Genomic DNA, 23,075 nt, shown 5'->3' with positions numbered 1-23,075 from the left:
GTATACACACACATACACGTATATATACATGCAATATATATTCTTTTTCAGATTCTTTTCTCATATAGTTATTACAAAATATTGAGTGTGTAGTTTCCTGTGCTATACAGTAGGTCCTTGTTGTTTATTTTATATGTAGTAGTGTGTATATGTTACTCCCAAATTCCTAATTTGCCCCTCCCCCAACCTTTCCGCTTTGATAACCATAAGTTTGTTTTCTAGGTCTGTGAGTCTGTTTATGTTTTGTAAATAAGTTCATTTGTATCATTTTTTTAGATTCCACATATAAGTGATAGCATATGATATTTGTCTTTTTCTGTCTGACTTCACTTAGTATGATAATCTCTAGGTCCATCCATGTTGCTACAAATGGCATTATTTCATTTTTTTATGGCTGAGCAATATTCCATTGTATTTATGTACCACATCTTCTTTATCCACTCATCTGTTGATGGACATTAGGTTGCTTCCATATCTTGGCTGTTGTAAATAGTGCTGCGGTGAACATTGGGGTGCGTGTATCTTTTCAAATTATGGTTTTCTCTGGATATATGCCCAGGAGAGGGATTGCAGGATCGTATGGTCGTTCTATTTTTAATTTTTTAAGGAACCTCCATACTGTTCTCCATAGTGGTTGTACCCATTTACATTCCCACCAACAGTGTAGGAGGGTTCCTTTTTCTCTACATCCTCTCCAGCATTAATTATTTGTAGACTTTTTGATGATGACCATTCCGATTGGTGTGAGGTGATACCTCATTGTGGTTTTGATTTGCATTTCTCTAATAATTAGCGATGTTAAACGTCTTTTCATGTGGCTTTTGGCCATCTGTGTGTCTTCTTTGGAGAAATGTCTGTTTCTCTTTTACCCGTTTTTTGATTTGCTTGTTTGTTTTTTTGATACTGAGCTATATGGGCTATTTGTATATTTTGGAGACTAATCCCTTGTCGGTTGCATTGTTTACTAATATTTTCTCCCATTCTTCGGGTTGTCTTCTCGTTCTGTTTATGGTTTCCTTTCTGTGCAAAAGCTTTTAAGTTTAATGAGGTCCCTTTCCTAGGTTTTATTTGAGGAAAGAACATAAAAGCTCTTTGTTTTTTGTTTTTTCATTCTGTAGGAATCAGTAGTGACCATTCTGTATCTACTTTTTACATCTTCAGCATGGGGATGAATCTCTAAATCAGTAATATTTTCCTGAATGAATGGTCAGTAGTATGGTACAAATAAAGATAAGACTGGTTTGTTTTTTTTAAGACCAAAATGGCAATGTCTTTAAGACAGCATGTACATTGCTCTTTCATTTGCTAGTTTTAGCGTACTTTTCCTTGAATATGCAAGAAATTAAAACAACCTAAAACTAATTCATGTAAATGTCTTCCTAGTGCAGAGTTATTATATATAGATAGCATAAAAGATGATATAATAGGATAAGGACATCAAGTTTAAATCATTATTCTAAAAATCTATTATTAAAAATTTTCAGGAAAATAGAACTTTGAAGAAAAGGCATTTCCTTAAAAATTTTCCCTATCTTTGATTATCAGTATCTGTAATTGGTACTTAATGGAGATAAGTATATACATTCATCTAAAGCTTTATTTCTCTTTCCACAGACAACAAATGAAGTTGTTTTGGCTGTGGAATTCCATCCAACAGATGCAAATACCATAATAACCTGTGGTAAATCTCACATTTTTTTCTGGACCTGGAGTGGCAATTCACTAACAAGAAAACAGGGAGTTTTTGGGGTAAGGACCAGAATGTTATAACTTCATTATAAAACTTGAATTTTTTAATTGTTGAGTAAGCATAAAGTCATCATGCCAAAGGGAAAACTGAGAATTCTCATTGTTTCATTGTAGAAATATGAAAAACCAAAATTTGTGCAGTGTTTGACATTCTTGGGGAATGGAGATGTTCTTACTGGAGACTCAGGTGGAGTCATACTTATATGGAGCAAAACTACTGTAGAACCCACACCTGGGAAAGGGCCTAAAGGTACAGTATTCTCATATTGAAGTCATTCCTTTCAGTTTGTGCATGTTGCTATTGCAGTCCCATCTCTTATCCAGACCAGGAGAGAGAGAGCTGCAGGGAAGACAGTATGAGAGTCACCAACATACATTTTGTTTTTAAGGTTCTTCACGATAGTCTTTCTTTAAATCAAATTATTTACTCATTTATTAAGCATATGTAACCTACATTTTACTACACTGTACCTTTCCTTCCAGGAGGTTAATACAAAATAATTAGAGATGATAGAGATACATGTTAATTTAAACACCGTAAAGATTAAGAGAGAAGTCATCCCAATCTTCAATATTTTGTGAAGCCTTCACAGAAGAAATGATATTTCTGTTAAGCCATAATGAATGTGCAACACTACAAAAGATATGGAACTCTGATCCCACTTAGGGATCAGTGTAAGTTCAGGGAGAAAGATGGTTATGAACGTGAAACATCCAGGATAGTGTGAATAAACTTGTCATGTGTTAACAAAAACAAGAGATAGCCGGCATGAAGGAAATACAATTTTAAAAAATAGTAGTGAATTGCAGTTTCTCTTATCAATTTAAACTAATATATACTAAGCCAATGAAAATTCAGATAGGGATTAAAGATACAGATTTTCCGAGTTGTCCACAAGAATCCTAAAAACTGGTTGAGTTCACCATGGAAGAGAGAAGAGCTGTGAGGCCAAGGATCCTTAGTCCCACAGTTAGATGACCAGAAAAGAGCCTACAGGGGTTACAGAAGTGAGATTAAAAAAAAAAAAGTTAGCAAGATAGAACTTTTTATTTAGTGCCTGAACAAGGAAGCAGAGAATTCCCAGGAGTTTCAGTGCTCTAGGGAGATCAAGAAGAATAAGAACCAAGGAAAGACCAAAGGAGCTTGCGATTTCAATAGAACATTAAGGCCGTAGAACAGCTAAGTATAGAATAGCCAGTTTTAAATTGGAGAATTTTGGGCTTCCCTGGTGGCTCAGTGGTTAAGAATCGGCCTGCCGGTGCAGGGGACACGGGTTCGAGCCCTGGTCCAGGAAGATCCCACATGCTGTGGAGCACCTAAGTCCGTGCACCACAACTACTGAAGCCTGCACACCTAGAGCCTGTGCTCCGCAACAAGAGAAGCCACCACAATGAGAAGCCCGCGCACCACAACGAAGAGTAGCCCCCGCTCACCACAACTAGAGAAAGCCCGTGCGCAGCAACAAAGACCCAACACAGCCAAAAATAAATAAATAAATAAATGTATTAAAAATAATAATAATAAAATGGAGAATTTTGAGAATCCTAGTTGAAAATGGAATGGAAGGCAAAGTTGCTAGAATCAATCAGTAGTCTTCTTAAGGTTGCCTAAAACCTGAGAGTAAACTGGGTATTGTGGTGGAAAAAAGACTAAAAATCTTAGAGAGAGATGAGAATAACTGGTTTGAGTGTAAGAAGAAAGATTTTATCCTTGAAAAAGAGTAATAGCCTACATTCTATCCCGAGATCTTATGTGGCTAAATGGTGGCGGTCATGCAGGGTGACGTTGCTCTCAGTAAAAGTGGCTCCCTGTTAAAAACTTGAAGTTTTTATTGTTAATGGATAATACAAGAATAGTAATGTAGTAAAATATCACATAATCAGACTCCATTACTTCAGAATTCTACTTGTTGGAATTGGAATCCAGCTGAAACCTTTGACTTGCCTATGGAAATTGGATTTATTATAATAAATGAATACTAAAACCAAAGACCTACAAATTGAGAGGTATCATTTTCTAAATAGTTAGTGATTAAAATTATCCATATCAGCTCACAAAAGGATGGTTCCAAGGGCCTTTTCTTAACAGCTGTTGGTTAACATAGTTATCTGTAATATAGAAAGATAGTCCCGATTACTACATTTGTGTTACGTTTCCTCCCTTTCTCTTCTCCTTTTCCCAACATAGCAACCGACTGTAGGTTTTACTGTCTCCTGGGCTGGGTCTGGAGATACAATATGTGTAAGAACAGTGTGTATGGCCATATGGTAAAATGGGACAGGAGAGACAAAAAGAATAACTCATAGTTAGTCCCCTTCTTCTTTTTCCTTTTCTCACTACAGCTCCTCTTCCCAGCCCCAGTAGTGGGCCTTGGAATTCATTCAGCTTACCTCAAATTGGTTTTCCTCAAAAACACAGATATATTTTATCCTCAAGACCCATTTGCACCCAAATATACAGGTCCACTTTGCCCTTTTCTATGGTACATGAAAAAATTAGAGGAAAAACATTGAAAATAGTCTTTTTTCATATACACATTACTATATATAAAATAGATAATCAACAAGGACCTACTGTATAGCACACATGGAACTCTACTCAATATTCTGTAATAACCTATGTGGGAAAAGAATCTGAAAAAGAATGTCACTGAATCACTTTGCTGTACACCTGAAAGTAACACAGCATTGTAAATCAACTATACTCCAATATAAAATAAAAATTAAATTAAAAAAAAATAGCTTTTTTTCAATCTCATTTTTCCTTTCTGTTTAAGGACAATAAAACCGAAAAAATATCCAGAGAACCATATACTTCCTTCAAAGTAGAAGGTTATGAGAGGAAAATTACAGACCTTGTTCTAAAATCAGTAGGCTGGGAGCAGAGAGAGGTTCTTTATTAGCATAGCAGGTGGTAGCAGTAGAAAGAAAACTAGCTAGTCCTGTTAGTCTCTGAGTTCCACAAAAAAAAAAGGAGGGGGAGAAAGAAAAAGGAGGTGACAGGGAACCAACCTGAGGTTCCTGAGACATTCCCCTGGGGATTTTTTTATATCTGTGACATCACTTTATTCCACTTCACACCCCTTTTCCATGCATAAAAACTAAGAATTGAAGACATTAATTAGCCCAGAGTCTGCAGAGCTAGCAGTTGAAATGGGTTCTCTGATTTCAGTTTGATGATCTTCCAAGTATTTCACTGTCATCCTTAGTGTGAGCAAGTGGCCATATGTGCAGTTGGAGGCATCACGGTGGATGGACACCAAATTCCCTCCAGTACTGACACCTGGCCTGAGCGCTGTAGCCAGTGTAAAGTAGATCACCAGTTTATGATAAAAGAAGATAACTCAGGAACAGCCAGATGGAAAAAATGCACAGGGCAAGGCCAGGGAAAAGGGCCCGCCAAGAGCCTACATGCCCTCCCCAGGCGCACCACTCTCCCCGAACCCCCATGTGTTCACCAACCCAGAAGCTCCTGGTTAAGGATTCTTAAGAAAAAAGAAAGAACAGTGTTATCAGTTGCCCTCCCCACTTACCTCTCTTTTCTTTTTCCTGGGCACAGTTTTTTCAGTATCAGAAATGCCAGGAACAGTATTATATTATCAAAACAGTGACTTAAATTGTTGACATATTATCCTACCACTCTGAGCAGAGTTTGGGTATAAATGCACCCTTCATTAGCCTTAATGTGCAAGGTGAGAGGCAGGGAGAGGTTCAGAAGTTGTTTTTATTTTGGTTTTCATCTGAAAAACTTGTGGCTTAGCCTTTGTGCAGAGAAAATCTGCATATGCACGAACAGAAAATCTAATCTTGTAAACTGCTGGGCACGTGAAATTTGCTACATGATTGATCCTATTATGGGCAAACTTGATGAGAATTTTGTTTCTTCCTTTATATTTGGGGTTTTGAGGTACGTAAATATGGCTGGAAAGGATTTGGTGAGTTTAGTGAAATAAATGTGTAAGCCCAGATCAGAACAGATGTTCATAGTTTCCATTTTTAAATTCTTGCCCAAAATTTCAGTAGATTAATCCAGTTTGCATAGTCCCTAATATGATATTTCTGTACCCATGGCACTCTTTATCAACCAAAATTTGACTATACTGTGTTACTGCATCTGAAAAAGGGACTTTGAGGGATTGCAGAAGTATAATTTCACAGCTAATCCTTTTATTCTAGTAAATAGGAGACAAACCAAAACTGTGTTTTATGCCTCATAAGGAGCTCTCTAGCTTCCAAACCATTTTTTCCTTACCTTAAGTGTAATTTAACAGGTATCTTCAAAGTAATTAGTATTTTCTGTTCTCTTTTTTTTCCAGTTTTATAACATTTTTAATGTATAACCTTGTCTAGCTTAAGGTGTACAACATAATGACTTGATATTCGTATATATTGCAAAATGATTACCAAAATAAGTTTAGTTAACATCCGTCACCTCACAGTTAGTTTTTTTTTCTTGTGATGAGAACGTTTAAGATCTCCCTTAGCAACTTTCAAATATACATTACAGTATTGTAAACAGTAGTCACCAACTTTGCGTTAAATTTCTAAGTTTGTACCTTTTGACTACCTTCACCCATTTCTTCTACCCACCTCCCCCACCTCTGACAACCACCAGTCTATTCTGTTTCTGTGAGTTTATTTTTTTTTAGATGCTACATATAAGTTAGATCATATGTTGATAGCATTTGTCTTTCTCTCTCTGACTTTTTGCACTTAGCATAGTGTCTTCACAGTCTATTCATGTTGCATATGGCAGGATTTCCTTCTTTTTTATTCCATTGTATATATATACACCACATTTCCTTTATCCATTCATCCGTCTATGGACACTTAGGTTGTTTCAGTATTTTCTATTTCTTATGTGGGTATAAGGTATTTGTTATTTCCTACATACAGGAAATGGTTCAGAATTTTTCTTACATGAAATAATTCATAATTCTTTAAGTGGGGGAGAGGAAGTTGAGAGTATCAATACCACCATTAAAATGTTCATTATTCTGAAATCTTTGCCAAGTTTCTTTAAGAAACACTACCATTTTACCTGATCTCCAAATAATCAACATGGACCCATTTGCACATTGCTAAGAATATAACATAAATTTCAAAGTCTCCCTGATATTTGATTCTGTAGTTAAACAGGCACAGAAAGCCCTCCAAAGGATCTTTATTTGGCAGTCAAGGTAAACTTGGATTTTACGGAAGCTTGTTTCTGCTAGAGTTGAGAAGAAAGGGGGGATTTGCAAGTAAGCTTGGATGGACTTGGCCATGATTGTGCCAGGAGGTACAATAGGTTTGTAATACAAGGATAATTATTTTTCTTGGCAGGTATTTCAGACATTATTTGGCTTAAATTAAAGTGTCAGAAATATAGACCCATGAGAAGGAAATCTTGGATTATAAATTATTTTGTGGGTAAATACTATGTAAAGCAAGCTTTGGTAACTTGTTTAAATTTAAAGCACAGACATATTTTTAGCTAAATTAATATAGGTCCTCCTCAGGAAATAACTATCCTGGGGTGGCAGGAGGCAGAAAGTGGGTATCTCACCATGTTGATTACTTATATAGGGTATTTTTATTCTTGATGAAGCATTTGTTCTTCAGTTTTTCTTTTCTAAGACTCCATTTTTCTAGGAAGATCTTAAGTGTCTAACAAGGTATTTGTCATGTTTAGAAGTAGGGAAAACTGAATTAAAAATAGAGAAACTGTATTTAACTTTCCTGCATTCTGATAGAGAGCTATGAAATGCCACACCTCTGCGTTTTGTAATTTCTTACATGGTAACCGTGGTACTTTCAGATTACTCTTGTTAATTTGACCATGCATGAGAAAAATAAGCCCTTTGCCCCCACTTTTCCCCCCACTTTTAAATGCCCAAGTAAAGCCAGCAGTACTCTCAGAAAATTCACATCTCTCAGATGTTCTTTCTCTCTTGGTCGCATCAGAGCTATGCTAGATAATTGGCTGGCTATCGTGCTGGGCACAGTTGTGTTTAAAGTATTTTTACGTGATGAATGTTGATGTGAGCCGAGGCAGTTGACCTGAATAGCAAGTTTGTTGGAGTTCTGCTCCTAGCGTTGCTGAATCAGGCAAGCCCTACTCCAAAGTAGGCAAGCCCGTTCCTTTCTCCCTGCCAAATATACCCATCTATTAAATATTTGTACCACTAGCAGCCTCACGCTGAGTAATTTTGAGAGTCAGCTGTAGCATAATTTTTCTTAGGAAACCAAAACTCTACAAATTTTAATTTTAACAATGTAATGGCAGCTCAGATAGGTGAGTAAAAATGAACAAGCTCAATAACAGCTTTACTGAGATATACTTCACATACCATAAAATCAGCCTTCTAAAATGTACAATTCAGTGATTTTTAATATATCCACAGAGTTGTGCAATCATCACCGCTAACTTCAGAATATTTTCATCATCCCCAAAAGAAACACTGTGCCCATTAGGAGTCACTTCCCATTCCTCTCTCTCCTCAGTCCCTAGCAACCGTTTGTCGCTTTTGGTCTCTGTGGATTTGCCTGTGTGGGACAGTTCATATAAATGGAATCATGGAATATGTGGTCTTTTGTGACCAACTTCTTTCAGTTGAACCTTAATGTTTTCAAGGTTCATCCATGTTATAGCATGTATTAGTACCTCATTGCTTTTTGGGGCTGAATAATACCACATTTTGTTTATCCATTTAAAGTTGATGAAAAATTTTATTAGAAAATGAACAATTTTTTTTGCAGGTTTTTGAGGTATAATTGACATATAACATTGTGTAAGTTTAAGGTATACAACAAAATGATTTGATATATATTTTAATTTTTTTTTTTACAATTCACATTTTTTTAAATACATTTATTTTTTTTAATTTAGTTTTGGCTGTGTTGGGTCTTCATTGCGGTGTGTGGGCTTCTCGTTGCGGTGGCTTCTCTTGTTGCGGAGCACGGGCTCTAGGCACAAGGGCTTCAGCAGTCGTGGCACGTGGGCTCAGTAGTTTTGGCTCACAGGCTCTAGAGCGCGGGCTCAGTAGTTGTGGCACTCGGGCTTAGTTGCTCCGCGGCATGTGGGATCTTCCCAGACCAGGGATGAAACCCATGTCGCCTGCACTGGCAGGCGGATTCTTAACCACTGCGCCACCAGGGAAGTCCCTGATATATGTATATATTTTAAAATGATTGCCACAATAAGTTTAGTTAACATCCATCACCTCATACAGTAGAGATTTTTCTCTTGTTCTGAGAACTTTTACGATGCACTACCTTAGCAACGTTTTTCAAATGTACAATACAGTATTGTTAACTATAGTCACCATGCTGTGCATTAAATTCCCAAAACTTATTTATCTTATAACTGGAAATTTGTACCTTTAACCACCTTCACCCATTTCCCCACTTAACTTTTTTATTATTATTATTTTATTTATTTATTTATTTATTTTTGGCTGCGTTGGGTCTTCGTTGCTGTGCATGGGCTTTCTCTAGTTGCAGCGAGTGGGGGCTACTATTCGTTGCAATGAGCGGGCTTCTCACTGCAGTGGCTTCTCTTGTTGTAGAGCGCAGGCTCTAGGTGCGCAGGCTCAGTAGTTGTGGCGCACGGGCTTAGTTGCTCCGCGTCATGTGGGATCTTCCTGGGTCAGGGATCGAACCTTTGTCCTCTGCATTGGCAGGCAGATTCTTATCCACTGTGCCACCGGGGAAGCCCCCCACTGAACAATTTTTTTTTTTTTTTTTTTTTGCGGTACACGGGCCTCTCACTGTTGTGGCCTCTCCCGTTGTTCAGTGGGGGGGGAAGCCCCCACTGAACAATTTTTAAACTTGTAATTTTTTTCATTTCCAAGGGATCTAAGGTGTATTTATTAACTGACTTTGGTCATACTTAGACCAGGTTCTACCTTGCCATTTTGAACCTGGTAACTAATTCTGCAAGCTCTCATCTTCTAAAAAGTTTTTCTCTTACTCTGGCAGCTTCACTAGCTGAATGAAGAGTTTCTCTGAGTAAGGCATCATGAAATCTTATGTTCACCTTTAAGAAAGAGGCTCTGATTATATTTTCGTACCTGCCTTGTCCCTTCCTGGGTACTTGTGAAGTGCTGAGAGCATACAAGAAAACTGGGCTGTCATTCAGCTATCACATTGGTGTGACTGGATCAGTTTTTAAAATACTTTTCTGGTTGGTCAAAAGCCACTGCTGCAAGCTGCCAGTGCCTCTTCTGCCCCATACCTTCCCCAGTATCTCAGCAAATAAAAGGGGTTATTATCCCTGACAGAGCAGAAGTCCTCCAGTTCAGCAGTGGTTAAATGTTAAATATTATGACTGTTGCCTTGAGAGGAAATGAAGGCTTTTTTTGCAAACGTAAAAGAACATTGAGTAAAGAGACTTGAGTCCTAGTCACAGCTTTGTCACTAGCTAACTGTGTGGTATTGGCTAAGCCAATTCTATACCTATGTCCTTAGTTCTAAAATCAGAAGAGTAATAATACCTACCCTAACTACCATGTAAGATGATTATAAAAGGTAGTAAAGTTCTGAGGTTAATATACCCTCTGTTGTCTGTGGAATTATCACTGCTTTAGTCTACCTTTTTGTAAGAATGTATTTTGAAATATTTTCAGAGTAACTGATTATTGACATAAATGCAAAAGATTGTATTAAAGCTTTACTACCTGCCTTGCAGAAGACTTGCTGAAAATAGGTTTTTGATTGTTGAGTCATTCAGCAATCACTCTACAGTTCTGCTGAAGTTTTCTTCCAAAAAGACTCTAAAATCTGATAGAAAATCTTATCACTCACGTTCTTATTTTACTCCTCATCATATTAGGTGTTTATCAGATCAGCAAACAAATCAAAGCTCATGATGGCAGTGTGTTCACACTTTGTCAGATGAGAAATGGTATGTTACTAACTGGAGGCGGGAAAGACAGAAAAATAATTCTGTGGGATCATGATCTGAATCCTGAAAGAGAAATAGAGGTAAGGATGAAAACGGAACATAAAAATTTTAAAATATTAAGCCCTCTAAACTTATGTCTTTTGTCCCACATTGAGATAACTTACACTTTTCTGGGAAATTTGGTGCATATTCTTGTCATTTCATTTCCTCAAAATTAAAAAAAAAAAAAAAAAGGACTATTCACTAAACAAAATAGTTTGAAAGAATAAGAAAAATCAGCAGAATAATTAATTTGCTTATTTATTTCTGAGATTATATTTTTAGTGACCCAAAAATATAACCATATAAACTTAAAATTTAACAGACATTCATTGAAAACTATATCCTACTCCAAGGTATACAAAATGACCAGCTTAATTTTAAAACTTGAAAATAATAACAATGGGCTTAATGATAATTGCTATTTATCTACGTATGTGTCTGCTTCATTGCATGAACCAAGTGTATCCATAAAACCTGACGCGTATTATGTGCTCAGTGAAAGTTTATTAACTGAACTGAGATCTCAGGAAGTGAAATGGGTTAAGAATAGTATTTTAATCAGTGATTGCCAGAGCAAAGGCAATTCACTCAGTTTAATATTGCTTCTGTTTGTTGGTGACTTAAATTTTGAATTTATGCTCAGTCTTTTCTACTCGTAACATGCTTTGTAGACAAAATCTTCTCTAAAAAAGAGGATTCTGATAGTACTGCTCTTGGGTTTCATTTCCAAGAAGATATATCCCCATATTATAGATAAAGAAATTTGTCTCAGGCTAAATGACTTACCCAAAATAATATAACCAGTAAGTAACAAAACCAGATCACAGTCTTTATGTGGTCTATCAGAACTTATTCCTTTATCCCCTACTCCTAATCCTTAACTCTTGAAATCATATAAAAATATGAATTTAAAATTGAACCAAAGAATGTTGTTAATGCATTATAACTTCTGTGTAATAAAATGTAATTGTCTGAACAAATAATTTATTAGTATAAGATTACCTTATTACTTTCAAATTTGGAATTCTGTCATTTATTACCACATAATTGCATACAGCTATAACTACGGTCTTCAGGTGGTAATTAATGCATGTTAGTATGTGTATGGTGACTTTACAAATTTTTTTTTAGGTTCCTGATCAGTATGGAACAATCAGAGCTGTAGCAGAAGGAAAGGCAGATCAATTTTTGGTAGGCACATCACGAAACTTTATTTTACGGGGAACGTTTAATGATGGCTTCCAAATAGAAGTACAGGTAAGCTGTATGATTTTAACCATTAACTGAGTATTTTTGATGATACCCTTTGTTTCTTATAACAATGGGTGTATTTCATTTTCAGGGTCATACTGATGAGCTTTGGGGTCTTGCCACACATCCCTTCAAAGATTTGCTCTTGACATGTGCTCAGGACAGACAGGTGTGCATGTGGAACTCGGTGGAACACAGGCTGGAATGGACCAGGCTCGTAGATGTGAGTAAAGCAGAATGTGATTATAATCTCCCCACAGAATCTCCCTAAAATGGCAGATGGTAGCAGCAAAGCAAATAGGACTCAGCATTGGTTAAAACCAAGTGTATTTCTATAGTTCAGTAAAGGGGAAGGGGTGGAGGGAGAGTGTTTAGTCACAAAGTACATGAACCCACTCCAAAGTAGCAAATTAACAGGGCAGAAGCTCAGTTTTTCTGTCAGGTTCAGTAGTAAAAATAAAAAATATTTCACATCTTTATGGAGTATTAATTGTTATGGATATGTTTGGGTCTCTGGTGGTGGTGCAGTTGGGTTCAGTAAGTACTGCCCACTAACAGATTCTGCTCTCTTCTTTTTGAGTTGGTCTCTTAACTGTGTTTTCTCCCTACCCTACCCAGATATCCACCTTCTCTAGCCTAAAAGGTGTATACACGTTCTTTGCAGACTCTAAAGAACTGTACAAGTGTTTGTTATTATCCTCACCATTGTTCCACTGCCTAGCCACAAGCTGGTGGTCCTTCCCCCTCACCACTCTGCCAGCATGTCCCCTTCCTGCTCTGAAATCCTTTTTCCTCTTAAGTCTATGTGGTATTACCATTGGCTACAGTAAAGTTGATTGAGATTCCATGTTTATGTGAAACAAGTTATTTTCAAATATGTTTTGCCACTATTCCCATAGATCTAGGGAGACTTTCTCATGTAGTCCCCAACAGTTGTCTGTCTCTCTTTTAGGAACCAGGACACTGTGCAGATTTTCATCCAAGTGGCACAGTGGTGGCCATAGGAACGCACTCAGGCAGGTAGGGTCTTTAAGGGAAATGTGAGCTGAATAATCTAAGTGGTGGGATGTTTAACCATTATTCAGGAATGTTCTCTATCTGATCTGGAAAATTAATCTTTTAAGTGACACAATTTTATGCTTTTTGTTCTTTTCTGTTATGTATACTCATTTAATCATTCAGTAATTATTTGAGCACCTCCCATTTGTTAGACACTATTGTGGGTGTTCAGGCTACATCAGAGTGCAAAGCAAAAATCCCTGCCCTTGTGGAGCCCACATTTTAGTGTGTGTCAGGGGTGGAGGCAGAATGAAAAATAAGCATTATAACTAATTAAGTTAGCAAATGAAGAGCTATGGTGGGGGAGGGTTGAGCATAGGAAGAGGGAACTGGAAGGGGTGCAGTTGCAAAACGATAAATAGAGAGGTCAGAATAGTCTTCATTAAGGAAAGTGACAGTTCAGCAGACTTGACCTCCTTTGTGAAATTTTCTGTGGTATCGAAAATTTCTCTCGTTATCTTTTAGGGAAGGAAAATGAACCTGAAATAACCCAGTTGAGCTTTTGTTTGTGCTATAGCTTTTTTCTTTTTTAAATGCTACACAGGTAGATAAATAAAGGTATGTTTCCTGAAATTGTTATTAATTACTTATCTTTGCAGACATTGTATAGTACCTTTCCAAGGTTATCAGGTAATATATATTTATTATCTGTATTTTTTAATTGAGTCCTTTTAATTGCCTGTGCTGGTAAGTAGCCCTCATCACAAATAATTTCTTTTTTAAAGAGGCAGAGACAAAAGATAAAGTCAATTTTCAAAAGTTAAACCCATAGAAAATATGGAATGCTGATTTCTAATGAAGTGAAAATATTGTGAACACACTTATATAAATATTTTTATTTATGTAACAAATATTTCAAATCAGCCAGTTTATTTAATTCTAACTAAATTTAACAATGTAAAGTTTTTTTGTAGCAAGTTTTCCCCTTTGGCTCTTGGATACAAATTAATACCTCTAGAAAGTCAAAACATATTCAAAATCCTCCTCATATATAGTGCTCAGAATCATGGAAAAATAGATCTTTAAGGTAAAGATAAACTTTGAAATGTGGACATGTAACTAGAGGTGCTATTTGAGTGGTTCTGAAATAGTGGAATTTTAGAATTAGGCTGCTTGGGAGAGTACTTGGCGATGACTTGCAAATGCAGATGGCTTTACTATCTCAGATTTCCCCGAAATACATGTCAGTAATAGATTATTACTTAAACTTGGACTAAACAGGCATATGGCAGGTCAGATCTATTTTGGGGGCAGCTGAACAAATATCACAAATGCTAAAATCAATGAAGTAGTAAGAATAAGAGCTACCCTTGTACTAAATTCTTTTCATATAGTACTTTAAGTCTTCACAAGAATGCAACAAAATGTTCATTAATATCTCCTTTGCACAAACAGGAAACCAAGATCCATAGAGGTTCAATCACTTGTGATTGAGCTGGGATTTAACTCAGGTTCTATATAGTTCCAAAGCTTGTCTCTTTCCACTACTCCACCAGTACTCTTTGAGATGTGCTTATGGTGTTTGTAGCATTACTTAGAAATATTATAAGGAAAGTTTATCTTTGAAGGTTAAATCACTGGCTGACATAGTATTTTAAAAGCATTTACTGTGTATAAGAAGGAGTTAAACACCAAGTGGAGTAGTAAGGGCTAGAAGGACTTGAATCATTAAGACTCACCACTTCATTGGATGAATGTACAATATATACGTACACATAAATACAGTTTGCCCCAATTTGTAAGGAAAAAACTGATCTGATTAAATGCACTGAAGTTACTTTCTAACATTTAGTGTTACTGTGAAGTCATCATTAACAAGCTTAACAGGAAAAGTCACTTAATTTAAGTGACTTAAGCTAAAGCTAAGCCAATTGTTTCCTCTTGGAGTTGTGAGTAGAAAACACCTTATGAATGAAAGTGATATAACTAAATAAAAAGTGGGAAAAAATCCTTTCTGGTGTGGAGTTGGGGATTATTTAAAATCTAGGGGAGATGTAGTTATCAGTGTTCATTTTATACTTAATTCCTGTCTTTGGTTTCACATCTGGTTAGTCTGTTGTTTCTTAGAGAACTTTCTCCTTTATTATTTTTTACATGGATCTGTGAATATGTGGCTGTACTGTCTAAACAGAAAATTCCTCAATGTAGCCATTCAGATTTTATCACTGACCCTAAGCCTAAAAAAAGTCACACTTAGGGCAAGGATTTTTGTTGTTGTTGTTGTTAGTTTAATACAACACGTGTCCAAATTGTTCATGATCCAGAAAAGCTGACTAGCAAAATGTTTAAAGATGTCTTCATGTCCATGTGTAGAAATCTTCTACTTCTTGTAGTCAAGAAGTAAGGGCTTCCCTGGTGGCACAGTGGTTAAGAATCTGCCTGCCAATGCAGGGGACATGGGTTCGAGCCCTGGTCCAAGAAAATCCCACATGCCGCGGAGCAGCTAAGCCCATGCGTCACAACTACTGAGCCTGTGCTCTAGAGCCCACGAGCCACAACTACTGAACCCATGTGCCACAGCTACTGAAGCCCATGTGCCTAGAGCCCATGCTCCACAACAAGAGAAGCCACCACAACGAGAAGCCTGCGCACCGCAACGAAGAGTAGCCCCTGCTTGCTGCAACTAGAGAAAGCCCGCATGCAGCAACAAAGACCCAATGCAGCCAAAAATAAATGAATAAATAAATTAGTTTTAAAAAAAGAATTAAAAAGAAGTAAGCACAAGTATGAGTAAATTATCACAGTGATTTTAAAAAATTATCATTTTAAAAGAATATGTTACTAATATTTCTAAGAGAAGAAAATTCAATGCATGGCCCTAAGTGGACATAGTACTTCCTTAACATTGCTAATCCTCATATAGTAAGGAGTCTTTTTAACAGCTTTATTGAGATATCATTCATATATCATAAAATTCACCCATTTACAGTATACAATTCAGTAGTTTTTAAGACATTCACAGAGTTGTGCAACCTTCATCAAAGCTAATTTCAGAACACTGTCGTTAACCCAAAAAGAATTCCTGTACCCGTTAGCAGTCACTCCTCATTGCTCCCACCCGCTTCCAGCCCTGAGTAACTCATATACTTTCTGTTTCTATAGGTTTGCCTATTCTGGACGTTTCATGTAAATAGAATTATATAATATGTGGTCATTTGTGACTAGTTTCTTTCACTTAACCTAATGTTTTGAAGGTTCATCCATGTTGTATAGCATGTGTCAGCATTTCATTCCCTTTGTCACCAAATATTCCATTGTGTGGATATACCTCGAATAACCACTTGAGTTATAGTCATACATAAGTTTTTGTATGGACATATGTCTTCAGTTCTCTTGGGTATATACCAAGGAGTAGAGTTAACTATGTTTAGCATTTTGAGGAGCTTCCAAATTGTTTTCCACAACAGCTACACCATTTTACAACTCTACCAGTAAAGTATGAGGGTTCCAATTTCTCCACATCGTTGCCAACCCTTGTTATTGCCTGTGTTTTGATTATAGCCATCCTAGTGGCTGTGAAGCACTTTTTCATTGTGGTTTTGATTTGCATTTCTCTGATGGCTAATGCTGTTGAGCATCTTTTTTATGTGTTTATTGGCCACTTGTGTAGCCTCTTTAGAGAAATGTCTATTCATATCCTGTGCTCATGTTTGAATTGATTTGTCTTTTTATTGTTGAGTTGTAAGAGCTCTTTATATATTCTGGATACAGTACCTCATCAGGTAACATGATTTGCAAATATTTTCTTTCATTCCAAGGGTTGTCTTTTCACTTTCTTGATGGTAACATTTGTTGCACTGAAGTTTTAAATAAAAATTATATAATTTATATAAATTTACTATATAAAAATATAGTCCCATTTATCTATTCTTCCTCTGTCTTTTGGTCTTCAGGATTTATTCCTATGGTTTTTTCTAAGAATTTTATAGTTTTAGCTCTTACCTTTAAGTCTGTGATTCATTTTGAGTTCATCTTTGTATATGATGTGAGCTAATCTTTGTATAGATATCCAGCGTCATTCTTTTGCACGTGGATATCCAGTTATTACAACACTATTTGTTGAAAAGACTTTTCTTTCTGCACTGAATCATATTGACACCCTTGTCAAAAATCAACTGACCATAAACATATAGGTTTCTATCTGGACTCTCAGTTATATTCCATTGATCTCTCTGTCCATCCTATGCCATTACCACAGTCTTGATTATTATAGCCTTGCAGTACGTTTTGAAATCGGGAAATGTGAGTCCTCCAACTTTGTTCTTTTTCAAAGCGGTTTTAGCTATTCAGGATCCCTTGAAGTCTACATGAATTTTAAGATCAACGTGTCAATTTCTACAACGAAGCCAGCTGGCATTTTGATAAGGATTGTTTTTTCTCTTTATAGATCAATTTGGGAATGTCACTATTTTAACAGTTTAATAAGCCTTCCAATTTATGAACAGGAAATGTTTTACATTTATTTAGGTCTCCAGTTTTTTTAGGGTACAAATTTGTACCCTAAAAAAGATGTTTTTAGGGTACAAATTTGCACATTTGTTAAATTACACCTAAGTATTTCATTTTTTTGGTGCCATTTTAAATGAAATTGCATTTTCAGAATATTCATTGCTGGTACATGTAAAATACAACTACCTTTTATATATTGATCTTTTATCTTGCACCTTTGCTGACCTATTTTCTTAGTAATAGTGTTTTTTAGTGGATTCCTCAGGATTTTCTGCATACAAGATCATGTAATCTGCAAATATAGTTTTCTTCCTTTCCAGCCTGAATTGTTTTTTCTTTTTCTTGCCTAATTGTCCTGACTAGAACCTCCAGTATAATATTGAATAGAAATGGCAAGAGTGGTCATCCTGATCTTGTTCTCTATTTCAGAGGGAAAGCATTCAGCCTTTCACCATTAAGTATAATGTTAGTTGTGGGTTTTTCATAGATGCCCTTTATCCTATTGACGAATTTTCTTTCTGTTGTTGAGAATTTTTAATCATGAAAGAGTGTTGGGTTTTTCAGCTGCCTTTTCCAGTCTATTGAAATAACATGGTTTTTGTCCTTTATTAATATGGAGTATTACATTAATTGATTTTCAAATGTCTGATCAACCTTGTGTTCCTGACATAAATCCTACCTGGTCATGGCATAGAATTCTTTTTATATATTTCTGGATTCAGTGTGTTAGTATTTTGTTGAAGATTTTTTTCATCTATATTTTTGAGGTACCTTGGTCTGTAGTTTTCTTGTGATGTCTTTGGTTTTGCCAGGGTAATACTGGCACTTCAATAAGGCTTTAAATAAGACCTGATATCTCCTAAACCGAAATGAAGCCTTAAAGCATACAAATGGATAAAAATTAGTATATACTGGTAATTGTTAATCATTCGTTATCGAAATTTTAGATTTGTTGAACCACTGACTATATAAGCCATTTAATTAATAACTTGCACTTAGGCATACCACACATTTTCAAATATAACATTCTCCCATTTTTTTAAATTTGTGTTTCTTGATGGAATTTAAAGTTCTTCATGAAGCTCACAATACATGTGAACCTGAACCGTTATGAATTTGAAAGTTTATAATCTCTGAATTATTGGTAAAATACGTTCTGCTTGATTTTTCCAAGACCCCAATTAATCATCCTTTCCCTTCCTTTTTTTAATAAATATTTATATATTTTTTTTTAAATAAATTTTTTGGCTGCATTGGGTCTTTGTTGCTGCACATGGGCTTTCTCTAGTTGCAGAGAGCAGGGACTACTCTTTGTTGCGGTGCGCGGGCTTCTCATTGCTTTGGCTTCTCTTATTATGGAGCACGGGCTTCAGTAGCTGTGGCATGCGGGCTGTAGAGCACAGGCTCAGTAGTTGTGGCGCACGGGCTTAGTCGCCCCCTGGCATGTGGGATCTTCCCGGACCAGGGATCGAACCCGTGTCCCCTGCATTGGCAGGCAGATTCTCAACCACTGTGCCACTAGGGAAGTCCCTCCCTTCCTTTTTTTTGAAACTAGTTTCTCAAAACGCACTTTAATCTTTATACCACTTGCAGGCCTTAGAGAAACCACAAATATATTTGCCATCCCATCAGGATGTCAGGTGTCAGCTCAGACAAAACTCCCCAAGCAGTTTGCACAGAACTTTACTCTTTTCCTGGTTGGACCCATTTCTATTTCTAAACCATCATACACTATTTAAGAAAGGAGTTTTTTGCCATAGTCATTTTATAGTCATTTTATAGGTAAATGGAGGTGAGACACCCAGAGTTAGGGAAATCAATGGACTTGAAATGATGGTAGGGAGAATAAAAAGCAAAGATTAGAGTTCAAATTGTTTCAAAGAAAGAAATCCGTGGACTTGAGTCAGTATATAAAACATACTATATATAACCATATTGGAATGGAAAGGGGAGAGGGCAGACAGAGAGAGGTGACTTCAAAAGAGACCCCAAAGTTTCTGAGCTATAGTGACAGCTTTGACAAGGAAGAGCAAGCTGGGAAAATGCACCTGGTGAGCAGAAAGGTAAAAAATTAGATTTAGTTTTCGATGTGGAATTACAGAACGTTAGACCTGGAGAGACGTAAGTGATCCAGCTCTACTCATCATTTTTTTTGAATTTTTTATACAATTTTTAAAGGTTAGTTTTGATGATGACTGTAACCTTGGCAAACCAGCAATGTAGCTGAAGTACTGTTACCAAATTCTACTGTTGACTAGAAAGGTTCTGAGTGTAAGAAATGCTCCTTTAGCTCAAAAGGGAGATGTTAAAGACATTAGCACTAGCTGAGACTTTATTCTTAGACATAATTAAAAGAGAAAACTTCTAATTAGAAAAGAATAGCTTGTTTCCCTCTGTAATTTGATGTTGCTGAACTTGGTCCATCGGTACTCCTGAGCTCATTTCCCAGGGTGTACAGTGTCTTTGAACTCTATCAGCATGAATCTCCCTGAGTTCTGCCTTGTTATAATTCCAGTTCAGAGTCACTCTGTGCTCCTACAGGTTGTAAAGCACTAGATGCAGTGAGTGGCACAAAGATATATTATATAAGACATGGTCCCTACCCCAAGTAGCTTATAACCTAATTAGATACTACATAAAAAGATATAGAGCATGTCATATCAGTAGTTTACTTGCATAAGTATTACTTGCATAAACAGGCAGTAATGCTTGAAGATCAACAGAGAAATTACTGTGAGCCTGAGTGGTCAGAGAACACTTCACAGAGGAGGTGGAATTGGTCCTGCCTTGACGGAGTTCTGAGATTTTGAAGAGGCAGTGAAGAGTTAGGAGCTTATATCAAGCAGGAGGAATGGATTGAGCAAACACAAGAAACTATGAGTTAACTGGACTAGAACATTCCTAAAGGCCTCTTGATTGCTAAACAGTGGAATCCAAACTTGTTTAGCCTGGCCCTTAAAGCCCATGAAAAATCTTTCCCCTCACCATTCCAGCGAGAATGGTTAAGTCGTTGTCCTTCAGATACACCTCAGCCCTTTTTGTAGTTTCTTACCTATCCCTCTCCACCTGTTTATATACCACCTCTCCTTGCCACATGTGATGTGATGAAATCCAAGACCACCCACATCCTCAGTGATTGCTCCCTGCTCTGAAACCTCATAATCCTTAACTTGTGTCATTCATTTTACTTTAAACTATTTACCACTTTATGAACTCACTCTGTCTCCCCAGTTGGGTTATAAACGCCAATTCTGCCTCCTTTGCTGACTTCTTTCTTCTCTAGATCCTGAATGTTAGTGTAGCTCATGCAGAGAGAGCACTTTCCATGGGATCACACCCTTCCCTGGTGTGATGTAGTGAAAAGCCCAAGGGCTAGAAGCTCTATCCTGGCTCTGCCACTAACTGGTTGGTTGATGACTGGCCAAGCATTTTGACATCATGGGATTTCAGTGTTCTTATTTGTAAAATAAGAGGGTTGAATTGGGCTTTTCTTTCCCCTGATTTTGACTTTATGTTTTTCTGATTATAAAAGCCACATTCCTATTCTTATAAGGAGAAGCTTCATAAAAGCAGTTGGGAAAAAGTTATAAACCTGCCACCCAGAGGATACACTTTATATTATGATGAATATTTTTTAACTCATGAACACATATATATTCATTTAGGGACTGTAAAGTATGATACTTTCCAGCTCTGAAACCTTATGATTCTCTTTTTGCCACTAAAGAAATCAGTAAGTGTCTTTTTTAAAAGGTCATCTAGTTAATGGTGGTACTGTGTGTGGGTACTTGACTCACAAGTCAGATTAGTTTAAATATATGGCCAAAGATTTCCCATCTCTGATGCTGAGCAATGACATCTGGAAGGATTCTTTAAGTCCTTTAGGCCCTATAGAGCCCCGTAATGATTGCAAATTACCTTAAAGCAGAAGCTTTGTTTCAATGTGTCCAATCTAGACTAGAATGAGAATGCAGTTGAGCACAGTGAAAACTTAATATTTGGGCTTCCCTGGTGGCGCAGTGGTTGAGAGTCCGCCTGCCGATGCGGGGGACACGGGTTCGTGCCCCGGTCTGGGGGGATCCCGCGTGCCGCGGAGCGGCTGGGCCCGTGAGCCATGGCCGCTGAGCCTGCGCGTCCGGAGCCTGTCCTCCGCAACGGGAGAGGCCACAACAGTGAGAGGTCCGCGTAACGCATAAAAAAAAAAAAAAAAAAAAAAAAAAACTTAATATTTATTTCTAGAAAATTCCCTTTGCTAAAGGATTTGTAATCCTCTCCATACTTCTGTTAAGGATAGAGGTCCTGAGCCAGAAAGTCTTTTCTGAAGGTAGAACGTAATTCATGCAGTGAAAAGGGTGGGAGCTTTAAAATTATTGCTGGGGATCCATATGGAAGTTGTATACTTTTAACAGCAAAGTTATTACTACTAAAAATTACTTGCCAAAAGTGGAAGAATTAATCTCTGATATGTAATTAAAGAAATAGAAAAGGTAGGTAGGGTTTTGTTGTTGGTTTTTTTTTTTCTTTTTTGAGAGCTGCCATCTCTAACCAGTAAATGACTCAGAGTTTTAGGTTTCTACATATTATACCAACAGACATTCTGGGTTTTTTCATTACTTTTTTTTTTTTTTTGGCTGACTGTGTGGTGTGCGGGATCTTAGTTCCCCAACCAGGGATTGAACCCGTGCCCCCTGCAGTGGAAGCACAGAGTCCTAACCACTGGACCTCCAGGGAATTCCTTTTTTTTATTACTTTTAAAGGGAGTTTTCAAAGAGATAAAATTGTTTGCAGTTTCCATAGGAAGACTAAACTGAACTGGAAATAGACAGTATCAGTTGAGGCTTCTCCAAAATAAAAATTGGTGATTTTAAATGCGTAAGAAAGTTCAGTAAAGTTTCTATAAACTCATTAAGAACTCGAAACCTCATACCTGCAGAGCGGTGCTGTGTCTCATTGTTCTTTAGGTATGTCTGTTCAGTCCAAGTTGGAATATTTTGTTCCCTTACTCTGAAAAGGTGGTTCACTTGGCATCAGCTTTGGCATTTCTTGGCTCTAGGAGTTCCATGGTGGCAGCCATAAAAATTGATTAATGAATTACATTCTCAGAAGAAACCTATAATCTGTGGATGCTTGCTGTCCAGTTGCAATAAGATATGTTCTTTATGCACCTTTTGAAGTGGAAATGATCAAACATTCAGCGCAGGGCTTCAAAGTGCCAGTTTCCTGCTAATTGGCTTTTAATAAACTCAGGTATTCACAGATAGAAGCTATTTCTCTTACCCGAGTAGAAGACAGAATTTATGAATTAGGTTAGCTACGTAGAAGCTTCAACCCATAACTCACAAATTACTAATTCATTCATGAACATGTTTAATTAGAAAGGGATTTCAGTGATAGGTAAAGAGTCAGGATCCTTTAGTTTTTTATCTTCTACCTTGAATATACGAAGGCATGTTAAGCAACATCACTATTCTCTTTTTTTTTTTAATTCTTTTAAGCCCTTTACTGTCTCCTAAAATTTCTTTTATTTATTTATTTATTTATTTTTGGCTGTGTTGGGTCTTTGTTGCGGCGAGCGGGGGCTACTCTGCATTGTGGTGCGCAGGCTTCTCATTGCGGTGGCTTCTCTTGTTGCGGAGCA

The 23,075-nt window shown here is 36.9% G+C and overlaps 1 protein-coding gene across 2 annotated transcripts in view; it reads left to right on the top strand.

Moving 5' to 3' along the window:
• EML4 (EMAP like 4) overlaps positions 1–23,075 on the top strand; it is a 93,841-nt gene that overhangs the window by 55,720 nt on the left and 15,046 nt on the right. The window contains exons 6-12 of one of the 2 annotated variants that reach the window (XM_065891355.1): positions 1,615–1,749; positions 1,864–1,968; positions 5,722–5,735; positions 10,581–10,716; positions 11,810–11,935; positions 12,021–12,152; positions 12,882–12,949. In XM_065891355.1, the coding sequence (XP_065747427.1) occupies positions 1,615–1,749; positions 1,864–1,968; positions 5,722–5,735; positions 10,581–10,716; positions 11,810–11,935; positions 12,021–12,152; positions 12,882–12,949 (716 nt within the window). Of the gene's footprint in view, positions 1–1,614; positions 1,750–1,863; positions 2,000–5,721; positions 5,736–10,564; positions 10,717–11,809; positions 11,936–12,020; positions 12,153–12,881; positions 12,950–23,075 lie in introns of both variants that reach the window. The other variant, XM_065891354.1, reaches the window with a different exon arrangement.

Source organism: Phocoena phocoena, chromosome 14, assembly GCF_963924675.1.
Source record: "Phocoena phocoena chromosome 14, mPhoPho1.1, whole genome shotgun sequence".
Lineage (NCBI taxonomy): Eukaryota > Metazoa > Chordata > Mammalia > Artiodactyla > Phocoenidae > Phocoena > Phocoena phocoena.
Note: the sequence above shows the minus strand (reverse complement) of the source record. Positions and strands in the feature narration are given on the sequence as shown.